At 36.8% G+C, this 25,405-nt stretch overlaps 1 protein-coding gene and 1 pseudogene across 2 annotated transcripts; both read right to left on the reverse strand.

Moving 5' to 3' along the window:
• Positions 1 to 206: 206 nt before the first annotated feature.
• LOC149846370 (ubiquitin-activating enzyme E1 1-like) lies at positions 207 to 23,417 on the reverse strand. Of its 2 annotated transcripts, none has more exons than XM_089996331.1 (7): positions 23,167 to 23,417; positions 22,623 to 22,879; positions 19,858 to 20,075; positions 2,693 to 3,490; positions 1,690 to 2,558; positions 1,167 to 1,605; positions 207 to 1,084 (listed from the first exon to the last, which is right to left on the reverse strand). In XM_089996331.1, the coding sequence occupies exons 2-7, from the start codon at positions 22,765 to 22,767 to the stop codon at positions 488 to 490; spliced, it is 3,066 nt and encodes a 1,021-aa protein (XP_089852457.1). In that variant the 5' UTR covers positions 22,768 to 22,879; positions 23,167 to 23,417; the 3' UTR covers positions 207 to 487. The 2 variants fall into 2 exon arrangements, with proteins under 2 accessions (XP_089852457.1, XP_089852456.1); XM_089996330.1 differs by having other exon boundaries at positions 22,623 to 22,903; positions 23,167 to 23,388.
• On the reverse strand, positions 9,346 to 10,687 carry LOC149846371 (protein P21 pseudogene; annotated as a pseudogene).
• Positions 23,418 to 25,405: the final 1,988 nt, after the last annotated feature.

Genomic DNA, 25,405 nt, shown 5'->3' on the forward strand with positions numbered 1-25,405 from the left:
TTTAATAGAAGCCACTCTACCCTTTCAAGACTGTCACTGTAGGAGGTGGGTGACGAACACCATGGATTTCATCAATGTCCGGTATGAACACCAGTGTAAGGCAGCATAGACATATACATGCATGCATGCAAAACCATGGCTACAAGGCCAAGGAAACGAAGAGAAGCCAACACTTGGTCCCCTTCATAAAGGATATACTAAAAGCATTTGGTTAACATCTAAATATCATCATAAGACGTGATAATAGTAAAACATAATCCAATTGAAAGAAAGCTAAGCGTTTTATTTTTTTTTCTCTCTTGCCACACATGGTGGACCTCTTTGTACTCCCATTTAATCCCCTTGAGAAAGGAAATAGCAAAAGCATCCAGTTAACATCTCAATATCATCACAAAACGTGACAATGTAAAATGTAATTCAATTGAAAGGGAACTAACCGTTTCTTTTCCTCTTTCCACACACGGTGCTCTTGTACTCTCATTCTTGTTTACCTGAAGTATATGGAAACCAATGGGATGTCAATGTCATTTTCTTCCTCATCCTCACAAGCCACCACGATATCAAAACGACAACGGTTGGGTGGAACCTCCAACTTAGCAATCTCCCTAGCCAAATCCACGACCCTCCGATCCATCCGCTCTCTGTGCCTGGGAAATATGCTGTTGTAGAGCAGGCTCTGCCCACATGAAATACTGTAGGCAGTCAGTCCTTTGGCTTGGAACCATTGCAGTAATTCCCTCAAGGTCAGGTTCTCCCTTATTATCCAACGGTCCCACACAGTCCAGCTCAGATCCTGATGTTTAATCACCTTGGGTGGAACCGGCTCGGCCATGGTAAACAGGGGCAGTGCCAAGTTAGCGAACGTATTCCTGTAATCATCTAGTTTATGACCTCCACCCAATGCCTTGTACAACTCCAAGCACACCAACCCTGTAGCCATTGCAGTTGTTGTAGCAATTGCTGGGATGATTCTCCCTGCTATGAACTTGGCCTTCAGCTTGTCAACTTCAGGGATGCCATAGTTTCTTGCACGCATGTTAGCAAGACCCGAGATCATGTCTATATGGTAATTTGTATCATCATCCTGCAAAGAACTACATGATGAAACCAGGATAGAGACAAGAAGGAAAAAGATATGGTTGAGTTGTAGTAGAGCAGTTCAAAACCTTTTCAAACTGTATGGGGTTCATTCTGAACCCAGGTGGCAGCACAGAAGCATGCTCTTCCAGTTTCTGTATTAGAGCATCAATAACAGCATCATCGTCAATGGAGACTGTGGTGAGAGTGGTAGCTTTATCATCAGTCACAATTTTCACGCCCTTCTTGGGCTCGAATTCAGGGACTATTACTCTCTTGATTGCTTCAGCCAACTCAATGCTATCAGGCTTTTTAGACCAACCTGGTACATTTATCCCAAATGTTTCAGCTCGTAGGATGGAGGCAGCCATGATGAAGTGACGATGGTCAAGGTCCTCAACTGAAAACTCCAATGGTTTAGGGAACCGCTTAGGAGCAGACCAGAATGGAGCCCCAGTACTAGTGGCAGCATCTTCTGGAAAAGTGAAAGTCAGCTGCTTCACACGATTTGAAAAGTAGTCCTCAAACCTGCAAAAGTTTACCAATGAGCCCGAGGAGAACAGATGAAACAACTACTTCAAGCACAAAATAAAAGAGAAGAAATGTAATTACTTCAGCCGTGACCAAGCAACACAGTCTTGGAATGTTTCACAACGTTCAGCACTGAGACATTCAATAACACGCTCTAAAAGTTCCCTAGCCTGAGCGTCCCCTGCTGATCTCATAGCAGCCTTGTATTCGGTTGGGTTGGATAGGAAGGAGTTTACTTCAATTGGTGTTTTCTCAAGCAAACCTTCAAACTCAGATCTAGCCCAGGTTAGGCAGTGATCAATGTTGTGTGGGAAGGAGTGCACTGTGCACATAGGTGCTTGTTTCTCAGGAGGATCCCTAGAAGCCCCATAGTTCTCTGTGAGATGAGGGATTACCATCTGAGTATTACACTTGGTTCCCAGAGTTCCCGACTCCAAAAGTGGCTTCTGATAATATAGGCACCTAGTATCAATATAAAGTCTCGCATTCACATTATCCAATGCATTGATAACAACATCTAAACTCTCCCAAAATGCATCATCAAACACATTCTCAGTTTCAGGATTAGCACGGTTTTGCAGAGCTTCTATTCGAAGGGAAGGGTTGATCAATACAGCTGCTGCTGCAGCAACAGTAGATTTTGCTTGGCCAATGTTCCAATCTCTAAATAGAAACTGCCTGCTGAGATTACTCTTCTCAATAACATCATCATCTGTAATAACAAGCTTGCCTTGGGTACCACAGGAGACCCCCATCAGGCCTAAATTTTTCAAAAACTCACATCCCAGTGCACCGGCTCCAACCATGAACACTTTGGCTTCCTCAAGTCGTCTCTGCAGCTTGGAACCAAAGACTGATATTTGTGGATCATAACGGCTATTTAGTGGCATCAAATCAGCAGGCTCCAGTGGTTCAGCAGGGAGAGACTCTAAAGAGTCAAAGTAAAAAAACTGACAAAAGTCCACCAAACCCGTCAGATACAAGAGATAAGATAAACAAAGGCTTAGATAAGATAAACAAAGTGCAGAGACAACAGACAAACCAAACTTTCAATTTCCTTGAATAATTCATTATGAAACCTTACCTGGAAAAGAGGATGAAACTTTCCAGTGCAAGCTTTCACAACCTCTTGTCCAACAATTCCACCAAACATAGCAGCCATAGGACTAAGCACTGCCCTTGAACCATTAGCAAAATGTTGAAGAACCTTCTTATCAATTTCTCCTAGTTTAGCATCACCCGCCAACTCCTCATTCATTAAAGTAACCATGGCTATCAGCCAGTGAACATCCTCATCTGATCCAGCAACAGGGAAGCGTCCAAACTTGGAGATGAACTTGTCAAGAGCTTGAAATGCCAAATGCAGCAGAGGTGAACGGAAGGACTTTGCAAAGTCACTAAGAAGAAAATAGCCAGGATCATTGAGGGCAACCCTTAGAGGTTTGAAATTTAAGTTCTTAGGCTGCTTAACCTGGGTTACTATGCCACCTTTCTCATATTCACCAAACTTTGTTGTGTCTTCTTCGAGGAGAAAGGAAAATGGTCTTGTGCTTTTAATCTTTCTAGGTTTCCCATCATTCAGCTCAGTCATACCCTTGACTTCAGAAAATACAACCAGATCTCCGTCTTGGAACTCAAGCCGCTCATCATCAACAAATGAAACAAGTGAAGGATTATCATTGCTGATGGAAGCAATGATGCCTGTGTGTGGTTCCTCACCATCAACATCTAAAACAGTAAATTCAGGACCAAAGTCACAAAATATGCTTCCAAACAAGCCTCGGACTTCAGATCTGATAAAAGCTATTGGAGGCTGATGGTTATGACAATAATCATCAAATTCAATTGCTTTATCTAGGCTGATATTAGTGAAAACTACAGCCTGCAATGAAGAAAGAAAAATGACATGAGTGCTGTTACACATGATACAGATCTGCATCTAAAGAAACGACAAGGTTTGACATTCAAGAACTATTATGAAGTAAACATATAAAGCCCCTCTAAACAAAAAGAAGTTGGCCATAAAAAAGAACCAAAGTGCAAGCAGAGAAAGCCATATTCTGACAATTGTTGCAAGATTGAAAATGCACAAGAATCAAACAGTCAAAATTCAGAGCTGACAAGAACGAAGACGCACATAAGTAGATCCATAAAATTCTTTTATGACACAAAAAGCAAGGAAATACTGTTAAGGTGTAAAAATAGGTCATTGGCACTTTTACAATGAAATTACTTGCTCTGATTGTTATAAAGTATGCACAAACAGTGTACAACCTGCATGAACATGTGAAAACTTGGAATCCATAACCAAACTTTTCAAAGCGGGAATATACACACACATACTAGATTTTTAATATGAGAAACTCTTATCAAAATTCAGTATTTATCTTTTCCTGCGTTTTTCAGTGTCTAACATGTATTATTTCCAAAATTTGAACAGGATAATCAGTCATATGAACTGTTGCATAATTTTCCTGGAACATCTTAATAATAAAAAAAGTATGAAGCTGTTAACTCTGCAAAGATATCTAACTGTGTCATCTTTCTTGAGTATGTACGTTCTTAATCATTGTGAACCTGAAAAAACACCACTCAAAATATTCTGTGAACAAGGTTGTGCATACAGATTCTGTGGGTAAGCACAGATATCTATCTCAACAGGTTTTTTCTACTTGTGCAACTTGACATTCAGCTACACTATACACATACAAGTTTACATTAACTTTGACATGACTATTGCCTTAAATGCCTATCCTTGTCTTTGGTAAGAGTACAATATCTTTTTATGTTAAGACTTTTCTTTTGAGGAAAAAATGAAGTTTAATTGCATTAAAAAATGTGAATGATGAGGGATCATTCCGCAGGCATAATAAGAATATATAAAAATGTGTGTTTTTTTGTTCTATAGGATCATGTTCCAATCTAGTTGTAAGCACGAATGAGCTGCAAACCATAGGGATTAAGAATTTATTATGGGAGACAAATAACCCATGACATCATATGGCCAACTACAGGAACATCTTGGGTGGCGTCTCTTGCCTCAAGGTTCGAAGCTGGGTGTACTCCCTTGGATTATCGAAAAAAACTATAGGAACATCTTGTGTGGGCAAGCCACCACGCTTTTATAAGCAATTTAAAGATTACTTGAGGAGGAAATTTAAAAAAAAGAGGGATGCTGACTCCATGTTATATGAAGACGGATGCAAGGATGCAACTACTTGTATGGAGTTTTCAATATTACAGAATATAATATCAGAGTAAAGATGGAGTATTTTTCGGAAGTTCAACCCCTTACTCCAAGGATCAAAACTCAATTTCAATGATCAAACAAAATGACTCAAAAATAAGTGAATCGATGTGACATTTGGCTACAAAATTAAGGATATGAAAATGTAACAATGAACTTGCAGTGGTCCGAGTGAGCAAAGCAAGGACTATATGTTGACATATTTGGCCTCTACAGAATTGGAGGCATGGTTTACCATTGCTTGGTGGATTCCTGCCTTTTTATTCTTGCATTTTGGTGTTCGTGATTGCCAGATCACTTGTCGCAAAGGAGATCGTTGCATCCATAGTGAGAAGCCTTGCCATTTGCAAGATGAATATTTTAAGGTTCATCTCCCCTCTCTGCAAATCACTTACCCTCATCAGCCCAGTCAGGCATCATATGATATGCGATGGAGATCCCAAAATCTTTGACTTTGATGATGTCAAAATTGTGCACTTTCCCCCTTTGACTTTGATGATGTCAAAAGTGTGATCCTTTCCTCCTCTCTTCACAGACTAAGCACTAGAGACAAATAAAGATGAGGCCTGTCTACTTTGGATGTTATTCAGGGTGGTGAAGATGTTGGGTTTATCTGTTAGCCGAGAGATCATAACAAAGATGGAATTTCAACTGATCGCACAGGAAAAAAGATGATGGCCAAGGAGATTGCAAAGTTAAAAAGCAAGAAGAACAGTGGCCTATCTAGGGTTGTGGATCTTATACGCAATCTATTTCCAGATGAACACCTTGTAAAGGAGGGAATGGAAATCACTTTTACAAAGGAGGAAATGAATTCACTGACATGAAGATTGAAGCTTGGAATAATAGAGGGCTCAATGCCCATGATCATCAGTTATCAAATGTCCAGTGTTAGGGGTTTGATATTTTCATTGTGTCTGAAATGAAAATCGAGATAATTCACAATAGATTGAGCAATTCTATGTTGAGGGAGAGCCATTATTAATTAATCCTATTTGGAGGGAGAATAGTAGGCTTTCAAACCATTTAAGGGGAGTTGCCCACTTATGTTGACAGAGTGCAGTTTGCACTTCAAGAATGAGTTGAGCTTGGCCCCCTAGCACTGGAGTAAGAGAGAAGGCATGAAAGAGGTTAGTTTCAAAGGAACCTAGTACCATGGAAGAAAGGATGAGAACATTGAGAAGGTAGATGTTTACTGGTCAGAGAATTTTCTGTCAATATGCACTTCTTCTGGCGTAGGGGCAAACCTTTTACAATGATGGATGTATATGGTTTAGTGACCAGTTCTTATAATCTCCCTTGATGTGAGTGGGGACTTCAACACAATCTTACCTTGTAAGATGTGAAACAGATATTAATAAAGAAATAGAAGACATACTAAAATATTGAGGAACATGAACTAGTTGGTTGGTGAGGGGCCACAATTATATAGATCAAATAATCATTCTACACCATGCTTGAAGAAACTTCATACATTTATCAATATGCTAGAAATCTCACTGCCTTTTGGTTGGACGAAAACGGTTGATCAAAAGATATTCCCTCTTCCGGTTTTGGCTACTTCAAAAAAGAAAGGTGACCCTTATTCAATGCAATCCTCCTTTGTCGACCTGAAGCTGAAGTGAAGGAGGGAATGGAGCTGTAAATCATCTTGGCTTTTTACACACACCGTACATGGCTTGACTGTAGTTCTCATGGGCTAGGATCCCAATGATTTTCTAGTCAGGCACACGGCGATGCATTAGTTGAAGTGGTGGCTAGAGATAGGGGTGTGAGGGCCCTAAAAGCTCTTCAGCTGGAACCGCTTCACGGTGTCACCTCTTAAGAATGGGAGGAGCTTGTGTCTGGTAACGACTATTCAGATGCAAAATTGGAAGACACATGTCCTTAGAGGACTTTGGGTGTTAACTGGTGGTAGGGAAACCAAGAAGATAGTTGTGCAACATTTAGAATCACGAGAAAGAGTTGGTACATGGGAGGGAGAACCAAAGAGTGGGCTAAGTTTGAATGCTAGGAGAAATCAACTAATATCTGATTATGGGAAATGAAATTGCAGGAACAGCTGGGGAGCTTTGAAGGAAAAGATCCAACAGAAAGTAGACATCAAAGAATGGTAAATGAGACGAAATCCAATTGAACCAACTTCTTGAATATCTTGGATGAAGAAAATGAGGACCAAAACACCAAATTCTTCCACTTAACATCATCAGAAAGGATATGCATCAGTCACAGCAATCCACTGTCATTGGAGGAAGAAGGTTTCAAGGTATCTACATAATAAATTGTATCTATACTTCAACACATAGTTTGGAAAGGATACAGCAGATGATCGTCACTTGGAAGGGTTGTCATTTAGCATTTATTGACTGCTAAGGCTACCATGCTTGAGGCACCATTTTCTAAAAGAGAATTAAACTCAGAAATGTAACATTTAACTGCTGATAAAGCTCTTGATCCTAACAGGTTTCCAGTTCAGTTCTCTCATTTCATTTGGGATGAAAGCAAAGTAGATGACGTGAATGATGGACGAACAACATGCAAATGAAAAGATTCTAAAAGAAATCAATAAAAATAAAACCTCATTTATTTATTCAAAAGAAAATCAGCACAGAAAAAATTATTGCTTCGATCAGTCTACAAGATACCCTTAAAGATCCTAACACAAAGACTTGAAGAAGTGATCAGCAATGTAACATCTCCACTCAAACAAAATTTATTTCTAGGAGGGAAAATTCAAGAATCTGCCATAACGGAAAATAAAAGTCATTTACTCCACCAAGGCACCCATGGATGAAGATTTCATTTTAAAGGTAGCCATGGAGGAAGCCTTCTGCACAATCAGGTGGTTGTTTCATGTTCTCCGCATGCTGGGAATGGTGTATGGTATAAGTGGAGGCCTAATATAATGAAATTTACTCCAAAGTAATTGTCATTGTTTCACTTCACAGAAAGGTTAAGGAATATTTTAGACCTGATTGGGGGCTTTGAGAAGAGATTCATTATCTTTATTGCTCTCTTGTTGAACAATGAAGTGGATAGCAGTTTTCATTTCAGGGGCTTTTAGCACATGGCATATCACCTCTGTCTCACTTAGTTGTTCAATGATGAAATATTTCTGTTTGGAACTGCACATAGTAAGCAGCTTTGAAGGTATTGGCTTTTGTTAAAGATTTTTCCAGAGTTGTCTGGGCTAGCAGTGCGTGAGCCCAAATGAGGACTGCTACTGTTTAACATGGCAGAGCAGATAAAATAGAAGCAGTGTATTTTCAAATGTGATCTTGGTAACATACTGCAGAAATACACTGAAAAATTCATTCAGTTTGGTTCCGGTAAGGAGTTACTCCCGCAGAAATGGAAGATCAGGCCACAAGAGCTTCAGAATTGACCTACTCATTACTTATCACAAATGGGAAGGATCACTTTAATTGATCTCGATTTAGCCACATTCTCTATGATGTCATTAAATTCAACAAGTGAATGGAGAAAGAACATCAATGTTGTTTCAGAATTTGATGCAGCAGGGCAGTAAGTTCTCACTTGTTTTGCACAAAACAAGTTAAATAATGGAGTTAGGGGGCTACCAGTGAAAAAAGGAGAAAAAAAAGGGTCTATTGAACAACCAATTATTGCAAAAAAGGGTGTATCAAGAAGATAACTGGTGGGATAAGCTATTAAAAACCAAAGTATTAGTTGCAAGATTGGCCTTAGAATTGGCATCCATATATAGATGTGCTAATAGGCCAAGGATTTAGAAATGTCAGCTCAAGGTTTTCCATCCTTCAGAAAGAGTATTGAAGCTAATTCAGGCAAGGGTAATAACATTGCTTTTTGGTCGGCCCTTGGGCTGATTAACGCTCTTTGCCATCCATGTTTCTGGCACTAGTTAACATTGGAATATAGAGAGTTGAAAGGTTACTGATTGTTGATCACACCATAGTTCTTCAAATGCTATGAACATCCTTATGATTCAGACTTAGGGGATACTTCAATCATGTCTCTTCTATCTGAATTAAAATTAGACATGGAGGATTCTTTGGAATGGTTAAATCATGCTATCATGCAGGCTTGGAACTTGGCATGCCTGTCTTCCCGAAGATGGGGACTGGAGGCCTCCCCTCATGCAAGGGCGTTGGCTTGGCTGATCTCAATAATTGGATCAACAACTCAAGATAATCTTAAAAGCAGCGGTATTTTCATGGACAGCAGATTTCTTATGTGTGAAAGGCTGAGAAATATCCACTTGTTTTGAATTTGAAACAGCTTTCAAGAACTTTTCAAGGCCCTAGTTAAAACCTGTCACATAGACACTCCATTTTGCCCTCCGTACCTGTGTCGACACGCATCGACACCTGGTCACACCATTTTACCCTCCTTACATACAAGTTTGTATTCAATTTATAGTTTATAATTATATTTTCAGTTTATAACTTTATATTTTCAGTATATAATATATATTTTAGATATAGCATATATATTTAGATTATATTCAGTGTATTTATGTGATATTTAATATATATAGCCATGTCGTACCCTCCGTACCTGTCCCCGCATGTGCACCCGTACCCAAGTGACATAGGTTAAAACTGATAAGATCATTATTTCCATAATTTGTGTCTCGTCTTCTGGTTGATTTGAAAGAAAATTATGCAGCCTCTCTCGGATATGTTGTGGTGTGGTGGCTGCATACAGCTTGGTGGATAAAGACCCTGGAGAAAAAGTCATGCATCTTTCAGGACTCAAAGTCAGAACCACAGTTACCGGAAACACCTATGGACTAGGGGAAACGCGCTTCCCCGAGACTCGCTTCGGAAGCGCGAAACGTGGCGCTTCCGAAAGGCGTGGGGAAGTGCATGTTCAATTTAGGAAGTGTGTCCCCGTTTAAAGGGGGATGCATAAAACATGACGAGTTTGCCCTTTTTAAAAAAAAATAACATGTGAAAAACAAAAAAAAAATTAAGGAAACATTTTCTTAATAAGGGAGCAAAATGGACATTGTACAAAACCCGTGAAAAACACAAAACCGAAAGGGGCTTAGGGTTTTGCTTTTCACCTATCATCCGACTCCTCAAGAGAGAGAGAGAGAGAGAGAGAGAGTTTTGGCCACCGACTTTCGGCGACCTCCAAAAATTCCGGTGACCTCCTCCACCGACGTTCGGCGATGAATGTGTTCAGGTACGCTCTCCTCTCACTCTCTCTATCTCGATTCTCTCCATCTCTTCTCTCACGCTCTCTCGCATGACTGCAACCCCTTTACACATGATTTTTGGATAGCTACTTTTATCATCCTTTGGATAGCTGTAAGCATCACGGCACCTATCCTTGAAAAAATGGGAGTAGTTGGGTAGTGCAGGGGTTGTTGCACCCGCCGGGCACGCGCAACTCATTGGGACACTGGCTGTTGATATCGGCATTGCAGGTGATTCCCCTACAGTTGTTGCTTTCAGGGTTGAATGCCATGGGGATGTTGAATCCATCCACAAGGGATATGTCAAAGAAGTCAAGGTTGTTGAATTGGTTGAGTGCATACTCAGCCAGTGTGTTTGGTGGCTGGCCAAAGGCTTGGCAAGCCAACAGTCCACCACAGTCTCCTGTATGGCAGCTGCCCCGGCCCCTTCCGTCGAAGTTGCAACCGGTGTGGCCCCATATGTGTGCCATAGTGGTGTCGGAGCTGACGCCAATGGTCCAAGACTAGCTGGGGTTGAGCTGGCGGCCACCATCGGGAACGACAGCAGCCCAAAGGGTGTAGGGGCATTGGTTCCTTATCTCAAAGTTGGCTCCATGGGTGAGAGGGGAGAGTGAGATGAGGGTGATGAAGAGGGGGACAAGGCTCATCATGGCTTTGTGTTTCTCTTTTTTTGCTGGAATGGATGAGATGGGTAGAAGGTTAAGCAGGTTATTTATGGTGTTGGGTTGGTTGCTTGCGTATGGTAATTGAATTCTTTAAGGAAAGAGTGTAACAGAAACAAGAGCACGTATTGGAATATGTGGTTGTTTCACATAGTGACAACCAAAAATCATATTTTGATGTGTCTAAACTCTAAAGTCTCTAATCATCGAAAAAACCCAAATCCTACCTCACACAAACACTTCAATTTGCAAGTGCATCTCATAACATGGACAGCAAACATGCCATATCACTTCATGGACACAGTCAAACCTATGGCAGATATGATCAACACGAATTCCCTAACTTCATGTGTTTTTATGGACAGAAATTACATGTATAGTCGTTTTTACCTTTTAAAAGTTTTCATTGATAATGCATTCAACTTGGATTTGGTGTTTACTGTTTTCTGTCATAATGGTTTAGCATCATTGTTCAAGAAGTTGCAATTTTAAGAGGAGTTTTTTTTTTTCTTTTGTTTTTTATGTGAATTCTGAACTTACATGTTTATCAAGTGTATACCGAGCATGATAAAAGAAACAAAAGAGATAATTATAAGTTATAATATATAAAAAACATATTATAGGAAAATTCTTGAATTCATATTATAAAACTATATAAGTTATAATATAAAAACATATTATACAAAATGTATACCGAGCATGATTGAGCTTATCATCCCTATTAAGCATGAATTCTTTGATATATCGAGCCTGGGCACACCCAGGCTCGGCTCATTTACTCAATCAGAAGAGTGGGGGCAACTAGTATGCTGCAGCTAGTTGTTTAAAATTTTAAATAAATATCATTATTGCTAGAAACATTCGGCCAATATGAATTTTGTCTTTCTTCGTTGTTATGTTGTCTTTCTTTAACATTTTTTCATAAATGCAAACTTTTGAAAGAACTTCCTTTCTTTTTTTTCTTTTTTTTTATTTTGTCTGCTTCATTATAGTATATTATAGAATCATAGATCTTTCACCTCCTTGAATGAAGTTTATTTTTTTTGTTTTAGTAATTGGTAAATTATGAGAGTAATGATTTGTGTTTTTCACTCTCCACCCTTTGTTGTTAATAATAGCTTTTTTAAAGTGTTCTAAAATGATTCCTACGCTTTTATAATGCAGGTATATTTGCTTATTTTTTGCTTCACTAATTACCATCACAAACTACGATCACGACAATTATGATGACGATAATGATTTTTTTTGTAATTTAGAGCATGAATCGTCTAGTGGTGTTGGGAATGACAATGCAAGAAAGGGCAAAGGGTATTCAGTTTGAGGACAAAAAAGAAAATTGTTTTGATGAGAAAGATGAAGAAGAATATGACTTGAATGACTACTATTCTGAAAATGACCTAAATGATGAACTACCTAGCATGCATAAAACAACAGTGTTATGGCGCCATGTATTGAAACAAAAGAAGAGTGGGCAAGGAAAGCAAGGTGGAACTCAGGTTTTTCACTGCAAAAATATTTATCATGGGTCATATACTTGAGTTTTTTGCAAATCTCATGGAAGCTCCAAAGGGACAAAGTGTTGGGATTGTCTTTTGTCCTGTAGTGGCAACAAATACAGAATTGGCAAGAAAAATTAAGAGGCAAGTTCGATGAGTGGAGCTTTCATTAAGTGCATTTGAATTTAAGAGATCAAGAATTGATAAACCGAAGCTTATTATTAGGACTACATCTTCTAGTGGAAGCTGAAACACAGTTGATATTCGTGATACCTTTAAAAAGGTAGAAAGAGATGATGTAGATTATAAAATTATCAGGTTTTTTTATGCAAATGGCATACCTTTCAATGTGTTCGAAGAAGAAAATAATATATTTGAAGATACAGTTCTCAAAGGAAAAAGGAATCTTACGTATATCATGTGAATATACAAGTATTTCATGCGGCTAGAGTAAAATGATCATGAAAACCACATTGTGGATTTTCAGCCACAACTAACATCCAAGTAACCGTGCAGCAAAAAGATAGCCATGGAATCACTAAGAACATCTGAATATACTTTCTCATCTCATGTATTTCTATGCATGACAAAGGGAAAAAGGCAGAGAAGCTACAAACACAAGAGCCCAGATGATATTGTGTGAAGATACAATTAAATGTTCAAGTCCACAAATAGTATGATAATGCTATAGATCCACAAAATTGATAAAGGCCAAATATCATCATTAAGATAAAAAAAGGAAAATTCTTGGCAGTAACTTAAACACGTATATCAATAATCATTGACTTGATCAAAATGATAAGGACTAATTCTGAATGATGCAGTTGACTATCCACAGCATGATTGTTCACTTATTATATAGATAATACTGTTGGAACCCTAAAAAAATTATTATTGAGTGCCGGGTTTTATCAGAGTTACCGGAAGCGCCTATGCCTGAGGGGAAGTCCCTGATACGCGCTTCGGAAGCCCGAAACGCGACGCTTCCAAAATGCACAGGGAAGCACACTCTTATATCAAGAAGCGTGTAGCCCTTTAAAGGGGTACACGTACCCCTTTAATGGGGTACGCGGAACCTATTTTACTATTTTACCCTTTTATTTTAAAAGAAAGAGTTTTTTTATTAAGGGCAAATGAGAATTTTAAAAAACTCGTGAAAACAAAACTTAGAAGAGGGCTTTAGGGTTTTTTTCATGCCTCTTCTGAGTCTCTCTTCCTCCCTCTCTCTCTTAGGATTTTGGCCATCGACCGGCGACCTTCAGAACTTCCGGCGACCTTTTCCGACGTCCGACGACCTCCACCATCCGGTGATAAGGATATTCAGGTACGCGTATCCCTTTTCCCTCCATCTCTTCTCTCCTATCTTCTGTCCATCTTGCCCACGAGATGCAAATTCACCGTTCATGATTGTGAGCGTGCATCTGTGCATCTTCTCTCCCAGTCACGTCTGATTTTTTTCCCCATCCACCGTTCAGTTGCATTGTTCCTAGTGGAGCTCGTCGTGAACTCCTCCCTCTCCACCCCTCCCCCTGCAGCCCTGCTATCTCAGTCACTTGAAAAAACAGTGTTACCTATTTTTTCCTTTACTAGCCATTGCAACAGACCCGTGAAACATTCATGGGTGTGATTTAGAATCAGAATGATTTGAAATCACAAGGCAACCCGTGAGAATTGAAATCGCAGGTGACTGAAAAGTGAAATCTCATATTCGGCTGCTCCTGAGATTTTAGTGATTTTAGAATCACTTTCTCAAGGAACCTGAGAAAGTGATTCTAGAAGGAAAGAACAGAAGGTGCCCTGAGATCAAAAAAAAGTCAGAGGTCAAATCAAGCTTTTTTTCTTGGTTCTGGCAAAGCTAGAAATTGGTGTCGGCAAATAAAGTGTATACATTGCACATTTTAGTATGTCGTTGCACCTGATCTGCCCTCCATCTTCTATTAAGCTTCACAGTTGACACACTGGTTCCCAGAGATAGCAGGCGGCCAGGTGTGGTGGCACACTATAAGTGAGTAATGTGATTGCACCTTGTTTGCCCTTGAAATTTGTGGAGATGGTGCAGCGATGGCTTTCTGACCCATCGATTGTCACAACTCACAAGGATCTCCGAATTTGCTCAAAATATTATCATATTGCTTAACATTTGTAACCAGAGACGATCAGAATTCTTTGAAATATAGAATTGGCTCTACGTGTTGTCGAATTATTGACTAAGTTTCTAAGCTTCTATATTCACTTACTATGAAGTATGAAACTATGAACCACCCAATGCAAACTTTTGTCTTTCTTTTTCTTTAACATTTTTCATAAATGCAAACTTTTGAAAGAACTTCCTTTCTTTTTTTCTTTTTCTTTTTTAAAATTTTGTTTGCTTCATCATAGTATATTATAGAATCATAGATGATAGATCTTTCACCTCCTTGCATGACGCTTATTTAAAGTGTTTTAGGTTGATTCCTATACTTTTATGATGCAGGTATATTTGCTTGTTCTTTGCTTCGTTAATAACCATCACAAACTACGATCATGATAATTATGATGACGATGATGATTCTTTTTGCAATTTGAAGCATGAATCGTCTAGTGGTGTTGGAAATGACAATGCAAGAAAGGGCAAGGAGTTTTCTAATTGTTCATATCTGTTTGAGGACATAAAAGAAAATTGTTTTGATGAGAAAGATGAAGAAGAATATGACTTGGATGACTACTGTTCTGAAGATGACCAAGATGATGAACCACCTAGCATGCATAAAACAACAGTGTTATGGCACCATGTATTGAAACAAAAGAAGAGTGGGCAAGGAAAGCAAGGTGGAACTCAGGTTTTTATGTGCAGGCACTGCAAAAATATTTATCATGGGTCATATACTCGAGTTTTTTGCACATCTCATGGGAGCTCTAAAGGGACAAAGTGTTGGGATTGTCTTTTGTCTTGTAGTTGCAACAAATACAGAATTGGCAAGAAAAATTAAGAGGCAAGTTCGGCGAGTGGAGCTTTCATTAAGTGCATTTGAATTGAAGAGATCAAGAATTGATAAACCGAAGCTTATTAGTAGGACTGCATCCTCTAGTGGAAGCCGAAACATAGTTGATATTCGTGATACCTTTAAAAAGGTAGAAAGAGATGATGTAGATTATAAAATTATCAGGTTTTTTATGCAAATGGACCTTTCAATGTGCTTTGATCACCTTATTGGGAAGATATGATATTTGCAGTTAGTAAAGTGCCTGGATATAAACCTCCATGAAAAAACGCGAACAACGTTGCTTGACAGTGAGAAAGAGTGTGTTTACAGGGAGTTAAATGAATTTCGAGAAAAGTTTGAGGAGTTTGGAGTTTTCATTGTCTCAGACGGTTGGACAAATATCAAGAATAAACACTTGATAAATATACTTGCATCAAATTGTTTTGGCTCGATGTTCTTATATGCAAGCGATTTTTCTAATGTACAACAGTCAGCTGCAAATATTGTCGAGTTTTGGAAGACGGGATTTAAACTTGTGGGGCCTTCTAATGTAGTGTAAGTGATTACAGACAATGCAGCAAATTGCAAGTTAGCAGGTGAAGAATTAAAACAAATGTATAAGTATATTTTTTGGTAACCTTGTGTTGTGCACACACTTAATTTGATCTTCAAGGATTTGGCACATGAGTTTCATTGGTTGAGAGAAACATATTTGCAGAGTAAAGAAATTGTGAAGTATATAACAAATCATTCAAAAGCACTAGCAATCTTAGAAGCAATGAAAAATTAGAGCTAATAAATATTGCAAAAATAAGGTTTGCTTCACATTATACTACTTTAAAGCGCTTGCTTGATGTGAAGGAGAGCTTTAGGCTCACAGTCATTTCAGATAGATGGAGCGAATGGAAGCAATCATGCACTGATGAGACTGAAAAAAAGAGTTGTTACAACATAAACAAATGTTCTTGATGAAGAATATTGGGATTATATTCATTTAGCATTATTGATTACAAAACCCATATATAAGATGATTAAATTTTGTGATCAAGAAGGCCCTATAATTGGTGAAGTGTATGAAGGCATGGACAACATGTTGAGGGAAATCAAAGACAATCTAAAAGGACAACTAGATTTGTATGAAAAGATTCATAAGATTGTCTCAAATAGATGGGATAGAATGAATGTGCCTCTCCATAGTCTAGCGCACATGCTTACTCCAAAATATTACGAGTCAGAGTATCTCAAGATCCCAGCAGGAAGAGTCAAATTAGTTTCTCCTGGTAAAAATTTTATTCTATCAATTTAATAAAGTTTAATGATTTAATTATTTTATTATTTCATTTGCATTTTTTTGTTATAGTTAAACATTTTTTCCTTCAGAAAAGGATAATGATATCTTAGATGGTGTAATGCTCGCGCTTAAAGTTATATCTGCTGAAAATGAAGAGCTCTCTACACTTTATAGGTTAATTGGTAGCGTTTTTATGGTAGTGATACACATGAGTCGAGAGCGTTAACCATTAAGGTTTTATCTCAACCTATTAACACATCTTCTGCTGAAAGAGTGTGGAGCACCTATAGTTATATTCACAATGTTAAACGAAATAGGCTCAATGAAGATCGTGTTGATACCTTGGTATATATTCATTCCAATCTTCGATTGATTGACAGGTATAATTAAAGTGTTGTACTTTTGTTTTGACATTTTCTTTTTCTCTTTTTCTATCATTGATTATTTATTAGCATTCATATTTTATATTCTTGTTATAAAAAGGTGCAACAATCGCTACAAAGGACTTAGTGGAAAATGGGATATCAATCTAGAACTTCCTATTGTAGAAGAAAATATGTTAAGATTAGAAGACATGCATTAGAGAGATTTAGATAATAGTGCACAACAATCAAGCAATATTTTCAAATCCAAACCCAAAGATGCACAACCAAGAGTTTCATTGCCTCCAATAATCATACGTACAAATGAAGTTAAAGAGGATACAAATCAATCCAACAGAGCTAGTAGAACTAGTGCAGATATACAAGAGCGACCATCAGTTCCTCAAGGCCGGATTGATCGTTCTTTTAGCAGAAGACTTAGGCAAGGTATATTGATCTTGATCATGTGTTTTTGTTTACTTTCTTCTATATATGTATTTTTTATATTTTAAATTAAGGTTTTTGAATATTTTAATTTTTTAACATATTCATTATAAGAAATGAAGAAAGAAGCAGAAGGCATGGTCGTGGAAGACAAGGAGGACGTGATGATGAAGAAAGTTTTCGATCTATTGCTGACCTGAAGGGGAAGAGAAAGATGACATATTATTGATTGTTGACAATGAAATGAACTCTTGAATTCTTAATTATTCTTTTGATGATGTAATTAGAGTAGTCCAACTTAGAAACTTTTATGTTACTTTTTTTGTCACGGTCTTGTAATATTTTGTTGGTTTGATATGTACTTTTTATTTTGAAGCTTGCATGATAAAGTGAAGTAGTGGATTATGTTAATTTTAAGTTTACACTTTACAATTTTGAACTTTATAGCTTATAATTTACAATGTAGGACTTTATAGCTTAAAAGTTTAACCATATCTCTATGTAATCTTTGAGTTTATTGATTTCTCATTTTCTATGTTACAGAGATCACAAGATTTACAACAATCAAGTCATTTGATTCTTTCGTTGAAAAATGTACGTTTTTTAATCAAATTTATTAGTTTTATTAATGCATTATTTAGTGCTTGCATGCATTTGTTAAATTGTTGCAACAGGAATGTGAATTATGATCTTCTCTTGATGTATTATTTTTTAAATAATTGAAAGTTGCAATAGAATGCATTTGTTAGATAATTGCAACTTATATTATTTATTATCTTAGATATATGTTTTATTTTGTGAACGATGACATAAATCTTATTTTTTACAACAACAACAACTACGCCTTCATCCCAAAACATAAATCTTGTTTTTTATAAAATAAAAATATATAATTACATTTTCGCTTCCCTTTCGATCCTTATTCGCTTCCCACTCAAATCCTAGGTCGCCTCCTTCTTTGCTTCCTATGTCACTTCTGGTTCGCTTCCTAAGTCACTTCTGAGACGCTTCCTAATTCACTTCTAAGTCGTCCCGCGCTTTCGCTTCCCTTATCGCTTCCCGCTCACGCTTCCTCGACTGACAACTCTGGGTTTTATGCTTCACTTGCAAGAGGCTTGGTTCTTTATTGATGCAAAGGAGGGATATAAGAAGGCAAACCACACAAGTGGGTGGAAAGGAGTCCAAAAGGTTGCTTCACTAGAGATATCCTACTTTAGTATATAAAGGAATCTAATGACCTCTAGAAATACTTTATTGTTTTACCTTTAATACAAGTAATAAATAAGAATAATATTATACGTGAAAATTACACCATAACATAATAAAAGCCCAATTTATTACACTTAATTGAAACCAGCTCAAAAGTACCAACTGCTTATTCCTCTAGCACCTAGGGGTGGGCATCGAGCTAGCCCGGCCCACTAATGGATTAGGCCAACTGGGTCCTGTTTACTAACGGGCCAGGTTTTGGCCTGGTTCTTAATGGGCTCGGGTTTGAAGAGAAGTCCATGGCCCGGCCTATTGGCCCATCGGGCCAATGTGAAGTGGGTCGGGTATGGCCTGGCCTAATCTTAAAATACATAAATGCTTGACTGAAATTATGGGTTAATGACAGAATAGCAAGTTCCCATGCAACTAATTCCTAATTAATGTAATTAATTAGGTAAATAATAATAATTAAAAAAATAGTAAGTTCCCATGCAACTAATTAGGTAAATAATAAAAGTTATCCAAGTTACTATGTAATAGTTATTTTTTTAAAAATTTATATTATTAAAAAATTTAATAAATAACTTAGGCCCATCAGGCCGGCCCGGTAGCCCGCGGACCGGCCCGAGCCTAGCCCACGTATATAACGGGCCAGGTTTCAGCCTGGTACCTAATGGGTGCAGGCCTAAAATCATGGCCCAAACCTGGCCCATGGCGGGCTGGGTCGGCTTGGCCCATCGGGCTGCCGGTTGCCCACCCCTACTAGTACCCAATGTTATTAAAAGCAAGCAATCACATACCAAAACATGATGCATTGTTATCGTTGTTCAATGTCAAGCCGAATTCAATTAATTTTACAATAGAACACTGACCAAACTAACAAACATATGCCGTGATGTACTGTCAACCATTCAAATCCATAAAATAAAGCTAAAGTGACAAAAAAACAAGATATGGTATAGCCTGTAGATTAACATGAAATGAGTTGCACCAAGGGAAGTAAATAAGTTCCAAATTCTCGACAAGGGAGAAAATAAATCTCTAACTCAAGGTCCCTTATTCAAGGTCTCTCCATACAATCACAATTCACATGTTGAAATACATTCCAAAACTCTACAAACCTCCATATATATTGCTATATAAACCATAAAACTGCAAAAATAGCACGCATGCACGCACACACTCACGTGTGCACGCACTTAATGAACGTTACAAGCATAAAAATTTCACCCAGAATATCGAAATAAGCATATCTTATGTGGCATCAGACCCAAAATTCACAATAAACAATTAAAGAACACAAGAACCTAAAAAATAAAAAGAGAAAGAAGCATAGAGTAAGGAGGAAAGAAAGAGAAATTTAGCTTTTGCAAGGGATGATGGAAATTGCCTGAAAACAAGATAGCTGATTTTTGGAGATCTGTGATGTCAAAGTATATATAACTACAGCACTATTTAGCTCCTGTAACTTCTGCACAGAGGCCAATGCACGATTCTTGCCAATATCTTCCTCGGAGAACAGAAAGTTGCTAGATAAATCCCACAGCTCAACTGATCCTTCATCGTGCAAAGTGACAGACTTCACACCAGCAAGTATAAGGTTCTTTGCTGCACCAACCAAGAGGCTAAATCAGAATCACTGTAAATAGACTATTGTTGAAATAAACACCTAGAGAAGGAGAACAGAGAGGCACGATCACAAGGTTATTTGCTGCACCAACCAAGAAACCATATAACAATTACTGTATATAAAACTGTATAGTTGAAATCAGTGTTATCAAAAATGCGCCTTGAGGCGCAAAAGGCACGCTTCGCCTTGAGGCGCGGCCCTCTGTGCCTCAAGGCGCAACCCTGAGGCGCAAAAAATTTATTTTTTTTTACAACAAGACTTTTGAGACATAATCAAAAATATTTTTGTAGGTTAATCTCATATATTTTCCAGTTATTTCAGTTATGTAATAAGTTTCTTAGTATATTACTATATTTTAACTTTTGTTGGTTAATCTCTTATATTTTTCAGTTATTTCAGTCATGTAATTAGTTTCTTAATATATTTTAACTTTTGTTGGTTAATTTCATATATTTTTCAGTTATGTAATCAGTTTTTTAGTTACTTTTATATGTTAATCTCATATTTTTTAGAATAATCTCATATATTTTAACTTTTGTAGGTTAATCTCATATATTTTTCAGTTATTTCAGTTATGTAATCAATTTCTTAGTATATTTTAACTTTTGTTGGTTAATCTCATATATTTTCCAGTTATGTAATCAGTTTTTAGTTACTTTTATATGTTAATCTCATATTTTTTAGAATAATCTCATATATTTTAACTTTTGTAGGTTAATCTCATATATTTTTCAGTTATTTCAGTTATGTAATCAATTTCTTAGTATATTTTAACTTTTGTTGGTTAATCTCATATATTTTCCAGTTATGTAATCAGTTTTTAGTTACTTTTATATGTTAATCTCATATTTTTTAGAATAATCTCATATATTTTAACTTTTGTAGGTTAATCTCATATATTTTCCAGTTATTTCAGTTATGTAATCAGTTTCTTAGTATATTTTAAATTTTATTGGTTAATCTCATATATTTTCCAGTTATGTAATCAATTTTTTAGTTACTTTTATATGTTAATCTCATATTTTTTAGAATAATCTCATATATTTCAACTTTTGTAGGTTAATCTCATATATTTTCCAGTTATGTAAACGGTTTCTTAGTATATTTTTTCTTTTATTAGTTAATCTCATATATTTTCCAGTTATGTAATCATTTTTTTAGTTACTTTTATATGTCAATCTCATATTTTTTTAGAATAATCTCATATATTTTAACTTTTGTAGGTTAATCTCTTATATTTTCCTGTTATTTCAGTTATGTAATAAGTTTCTTAGTATATTTTAACATTTTTTGGTTAATCTCATATATTTTCCAATTATATAATCAGTTTTTAGTTACTTTTATATGTTAATCTCATATTTTTTAGTACTTATTTGAGATTTTTTATTTCTTATTGGTTGTTATTTCATCAATAAAGCATTTCTTAATTTATTTATAATTTTAGATATTTTTTATAATTTTTTAAAAGTTTTCAAAAAAAAATTTGAGGCTTACACTTGACGCCTCGCCTCTGTTTTTGGTGGAGCACCTCTCTACGCCTCAACGCTTTTCACAACACTGGTTGAAATAAACACAAGAAGTTGAACAGGGAGACACAATCAGAAGTACAAGGTTGTTTGATGCACCAAGGAAGAAACCAAGTAACAATCACTGTATATAAAACTGTGTAGTTGAAATAAACACAAGGAGAAAGAGAACAGAGAAAACACACACACACACACACACACACACGTGTGTGTGTGTGTGTGTGCACGATTTACAATCATGCAAGTTGATAACTACCAAACCGATTCTTAAATTTCTTCTGCTTAAAGGCGCCCTAGTAAGAAGCAAAGCAAAGTCATTAACTGCAGTGAAATTAAAAGCTCATCCCCAGGATTTTCTTTTGTGGATTATAGAATTCATATTCCACATAAAACAAAAGATGTACAGCCTTAGGTACTGGTTAAGATTCTTCCTACCTCACTTTTCACGAAATATACACATTCAGGAATCAAACAACAGTATCGATTATGTGGAATAGGCTTTCAGTTACATGAAACAAAAAAGTGTCAGAAGCAACATTTCATCATGCAATCTGGCAATGATTTGAAAGGTAAGATAATTTCCCAGATCACAAAAGACCACAAAATCATAAAAAGATCCCTATAAAACAGCAAGGTTCATTCCAGTCCGAAATTTTAGACTAAAATTCCCTTGAACAAAATCGCAATCGTCTAAAACAAATAGCAGATCATGGAAATACACTAAGAAGCATGTTTCACAATTCGAATTGATCGACCACAACTCGAAAAGTTTTGATATACAACTACGTGGAATATACAGAGAGAATGTAGGAGCAATTATGCAGATCCATTTTCCAAGAGCTGGCCAATTTCATAGACAATCACAACCTTCCATAAATAGCATCAGAAAAACAAAAGAAGAGCGCGATCGGCATATACAACCCTGAGTGTCTCACATCACTCAGATCAACCACAAACAATTTGGGCAAAGGGAAAAATAAGAGAAGTTCAAGAACGCACCCACTTCGGTGCCAAGGCCCTGCATCCCGGAGATGAGGATGCTGGACGCCGCGAGCCTGCGCATCGTCTCCCTCCCGTAGACGGCGAGCTGCCTGCTGTGCAGATCCTCGTCGATGTCGGGCGGGTTCCCGTCGTTGCAGGCCATCCCCTCCAAGCTGCGGATGTTGATGTTGCTGTTCCCCGTTGCGATCAAGCAGTCGACGCGCGGCTTCTTCACCAAGCTTTCCGTGTTGACGTCGCCCTCGCCGTCCCTCCTTCTAGGAAGCATATAGTGCAACAGACTGCTCAAAACCCCACCACGGGACGCGGTCACCAACACTATTCCCGCGAGAAACCCTATTCCCAACCCCAACCCAAACCCTAACCTCCCCAGGACGCTTCCGACGCAAGGATCTTTGAACACCATTTAAGAGTCAATCTAGATGGACCCAAAGGGAGATGCTAACCCTAGATTTCGACGACTAATTTATGGTTTTAAGGTAACGAAAAGGGAAGGGGGAGAGGGTGAGAAAAGGGGGGAGGAGGAATAAAGGGGAAGACTTACCAGAGATTACTTGGAGTGGCGGTGCGGGAATGAATCAGATTCGACGGCCGGCGGAAGTGGCCGGAAATTGGCCGCTAGTGTTGGCCGGAGACGGTGGTGGCCCTAGGGTTTAGAGCGACCATCTTCGCACCGAGCGTCAGCTTCACAGTGGGAAATGGCGACGAGAGAGGAAACTAACAAACAACAAGAACTAAACAAACATTGTTGCACAGCATAGTCACCAAGGGAATCATGCACACAAAAGTAGGCTCTTGCACAAAAGTAAGCTCTTAAGATATCTACCCAAACACTAGGCAATAAAGTAAATACTTGTATTTCATCGGTTTCCCGGCAACGACCTTAAAAATTTAATATCTTTTTAAAATTTATTGTAGTTTTGAAAATATTTTTAAATAAAAAACATATGAAAACTAGACATCAAATAATAAAAACCGATTCTCACTAGTGGATGAGACTGGATCGAACTCAGAAAACGAAAATATTTTGTATTCAAACAAACAATTAAACTATTCTTTATTGCCGAAATGAAAAAAAAAATACAGAAAAAAAAAATCTAAATAACTACTTATTACAACAAATGAATACCCTACACAGAGGGCGTAAAAGACATTATTTACAAACCCAGAATTAAATTCTTAATTCTAAAAATAAAAGCAAAAATCTTTTACTCTCATGCTTCTGTGTTATTCGATCACTTTTGCTTCACTCTTGTGCGATCCTGCACAAGTCAAAAGAACACGAGCAGTACAAGAGATAGAAATAGCAACTATACTAAGAAGATTATACAAATCAAATGCTAAAAACATGAAAGAAATCAGGAAAAAATTCTAAACGACAATTTTAAATGAAAATGATTTCTAATTACATCTAACTAATAACTAACTAATTACAAACTAATTAACACTGAGAATTATCTTACTTAACTAACAACTAATTAATACCCCATTAACTAATATCTAACAGTAAAGTAAACTAATCATGAAAGCATATGAAATCAAAACGGGATATTAGAAATTTAAGAATTGAAAAATCACAAAAGATGCAATGAAAAGTAAAAAACTTAGAATGTAAAAGAAATAGGCAATTAGTAAAAAAATCAATAAATCAAAGAGTTGAAAAACAATACTTCAAAGCATGAAAGAAAACATGAAAAATGTAAAAACAAAGATGGGAAAACTAAATGTAAAAGAAAAACAAAACAAAAGATAACTTTGTAAAACAGGAAATAAAGGATTAAAAAAAACAAAAAAATGAAAGGAAAAACAAGAAAATGAAAAAGTTAAAAACAAGGAATTAGAAACAATTAAACAAAACAGGAAATCAGATTTTAAGAAAAGATGGAATTTACTGAATAAAAAAACAAAGAATTAACAAAATAGTAATTGAAATGTATTGAAAAACAGGAAATTAAAAACTGAAATATGTAAAAACAGGAAATTACAGAGAAAAATTTTTTACAAGAAATTCAGGAATTAATCAACAAGAAATCACTTAACAAATAGGAGATTGAAAAACTTAAGAAAAGCCAGAAATGAATATCAGTAAATGAATGAAATAGGGATCTAATAACTGATCGAAAAAATTATAATGAATGCAAGACTTTACTGCAGAAAAAACAGAGAATTAATGAAATAAAAAAATTAAAAGAAGTGAGAAAGAGTGAATCAAAAATCTAATGCGATGAATGAAAACATGATGCAAAACAACTAATGAATGAAAATTTATGAAAACGAAATGTGATGCAGTAACCAACAGATCAAACAGAACAACGATTGAATCAAATAAAGAGCAGAAAATCAAACGCTAAACATAAATTATGAAAAACGACAAAACAGGAAATTAAAAATGCAAAACAAGAGTTTAATGAACTATGCAGGATGAAGTGATTATGTGCAACATTGAAGATTGAGGATGACGATGAACATAATGTGATGCAGAGAAGAAAACAAATGCAATTCACGGTAAATGCTTGAATGAAATTGATGCTGGAATGAAATACGATAATGAAAGAGGGAAAATGCAAACTGATTACAGGATGAACAGATGAGAATGATGAAAACAGAATTAAAAATTAACAAAATAGGAAATCAACTCACAACATGAAAAGAATGAAACAAAATCTAGAAATAAAGAAGCTTAAACAAAAACGATTGAATGATTGAAAAGAAAGAAAACAGGGAAACAGATGCAGGAATAAATAGCTGAGTTACATTTTTTTTTCTTTCGTTTTTCTGTAAAC

Source organism: Nuphar pumila, chromosome 2, assembly GCF_984573655.1.
Source record: "Nuphar pumila chromosome 2, dmNupPumi1.hap1.1, whole genome shotgun sequence".
NCBI classification, from domain to species: domain Eukaryota; kingdom Viridiplantae; phylum Streptophyta; class Magnoliopsida; order Nymphaeales; family Nymphaeaceae; genus Nuphar; species Nuphar pumila.

Coding starts and splice junctions, on each gene's coding strand:
- LOC149846370 (XM_089996330.1), bottom strand. CDS start 22,890: ATGCTTCCTAGAAGGAGGGACGGCGAGGGCGACGTCAACACGGAAAGC. Junction 3,491..19,857: donor ATCAGCTATCTTGTTTTCAG/GCAATTTCCATC, acceptor TCTTCATTGCAG/GCTGTAGTTTTCACTAATAT. Junction 2,559..2,692: donor AGTTTCATCCTCTTTTCCAG/GTAAGGTTTCAT, acceptor GACTTTTGTCAG/TTTTTTTACTTTGACTCTTT.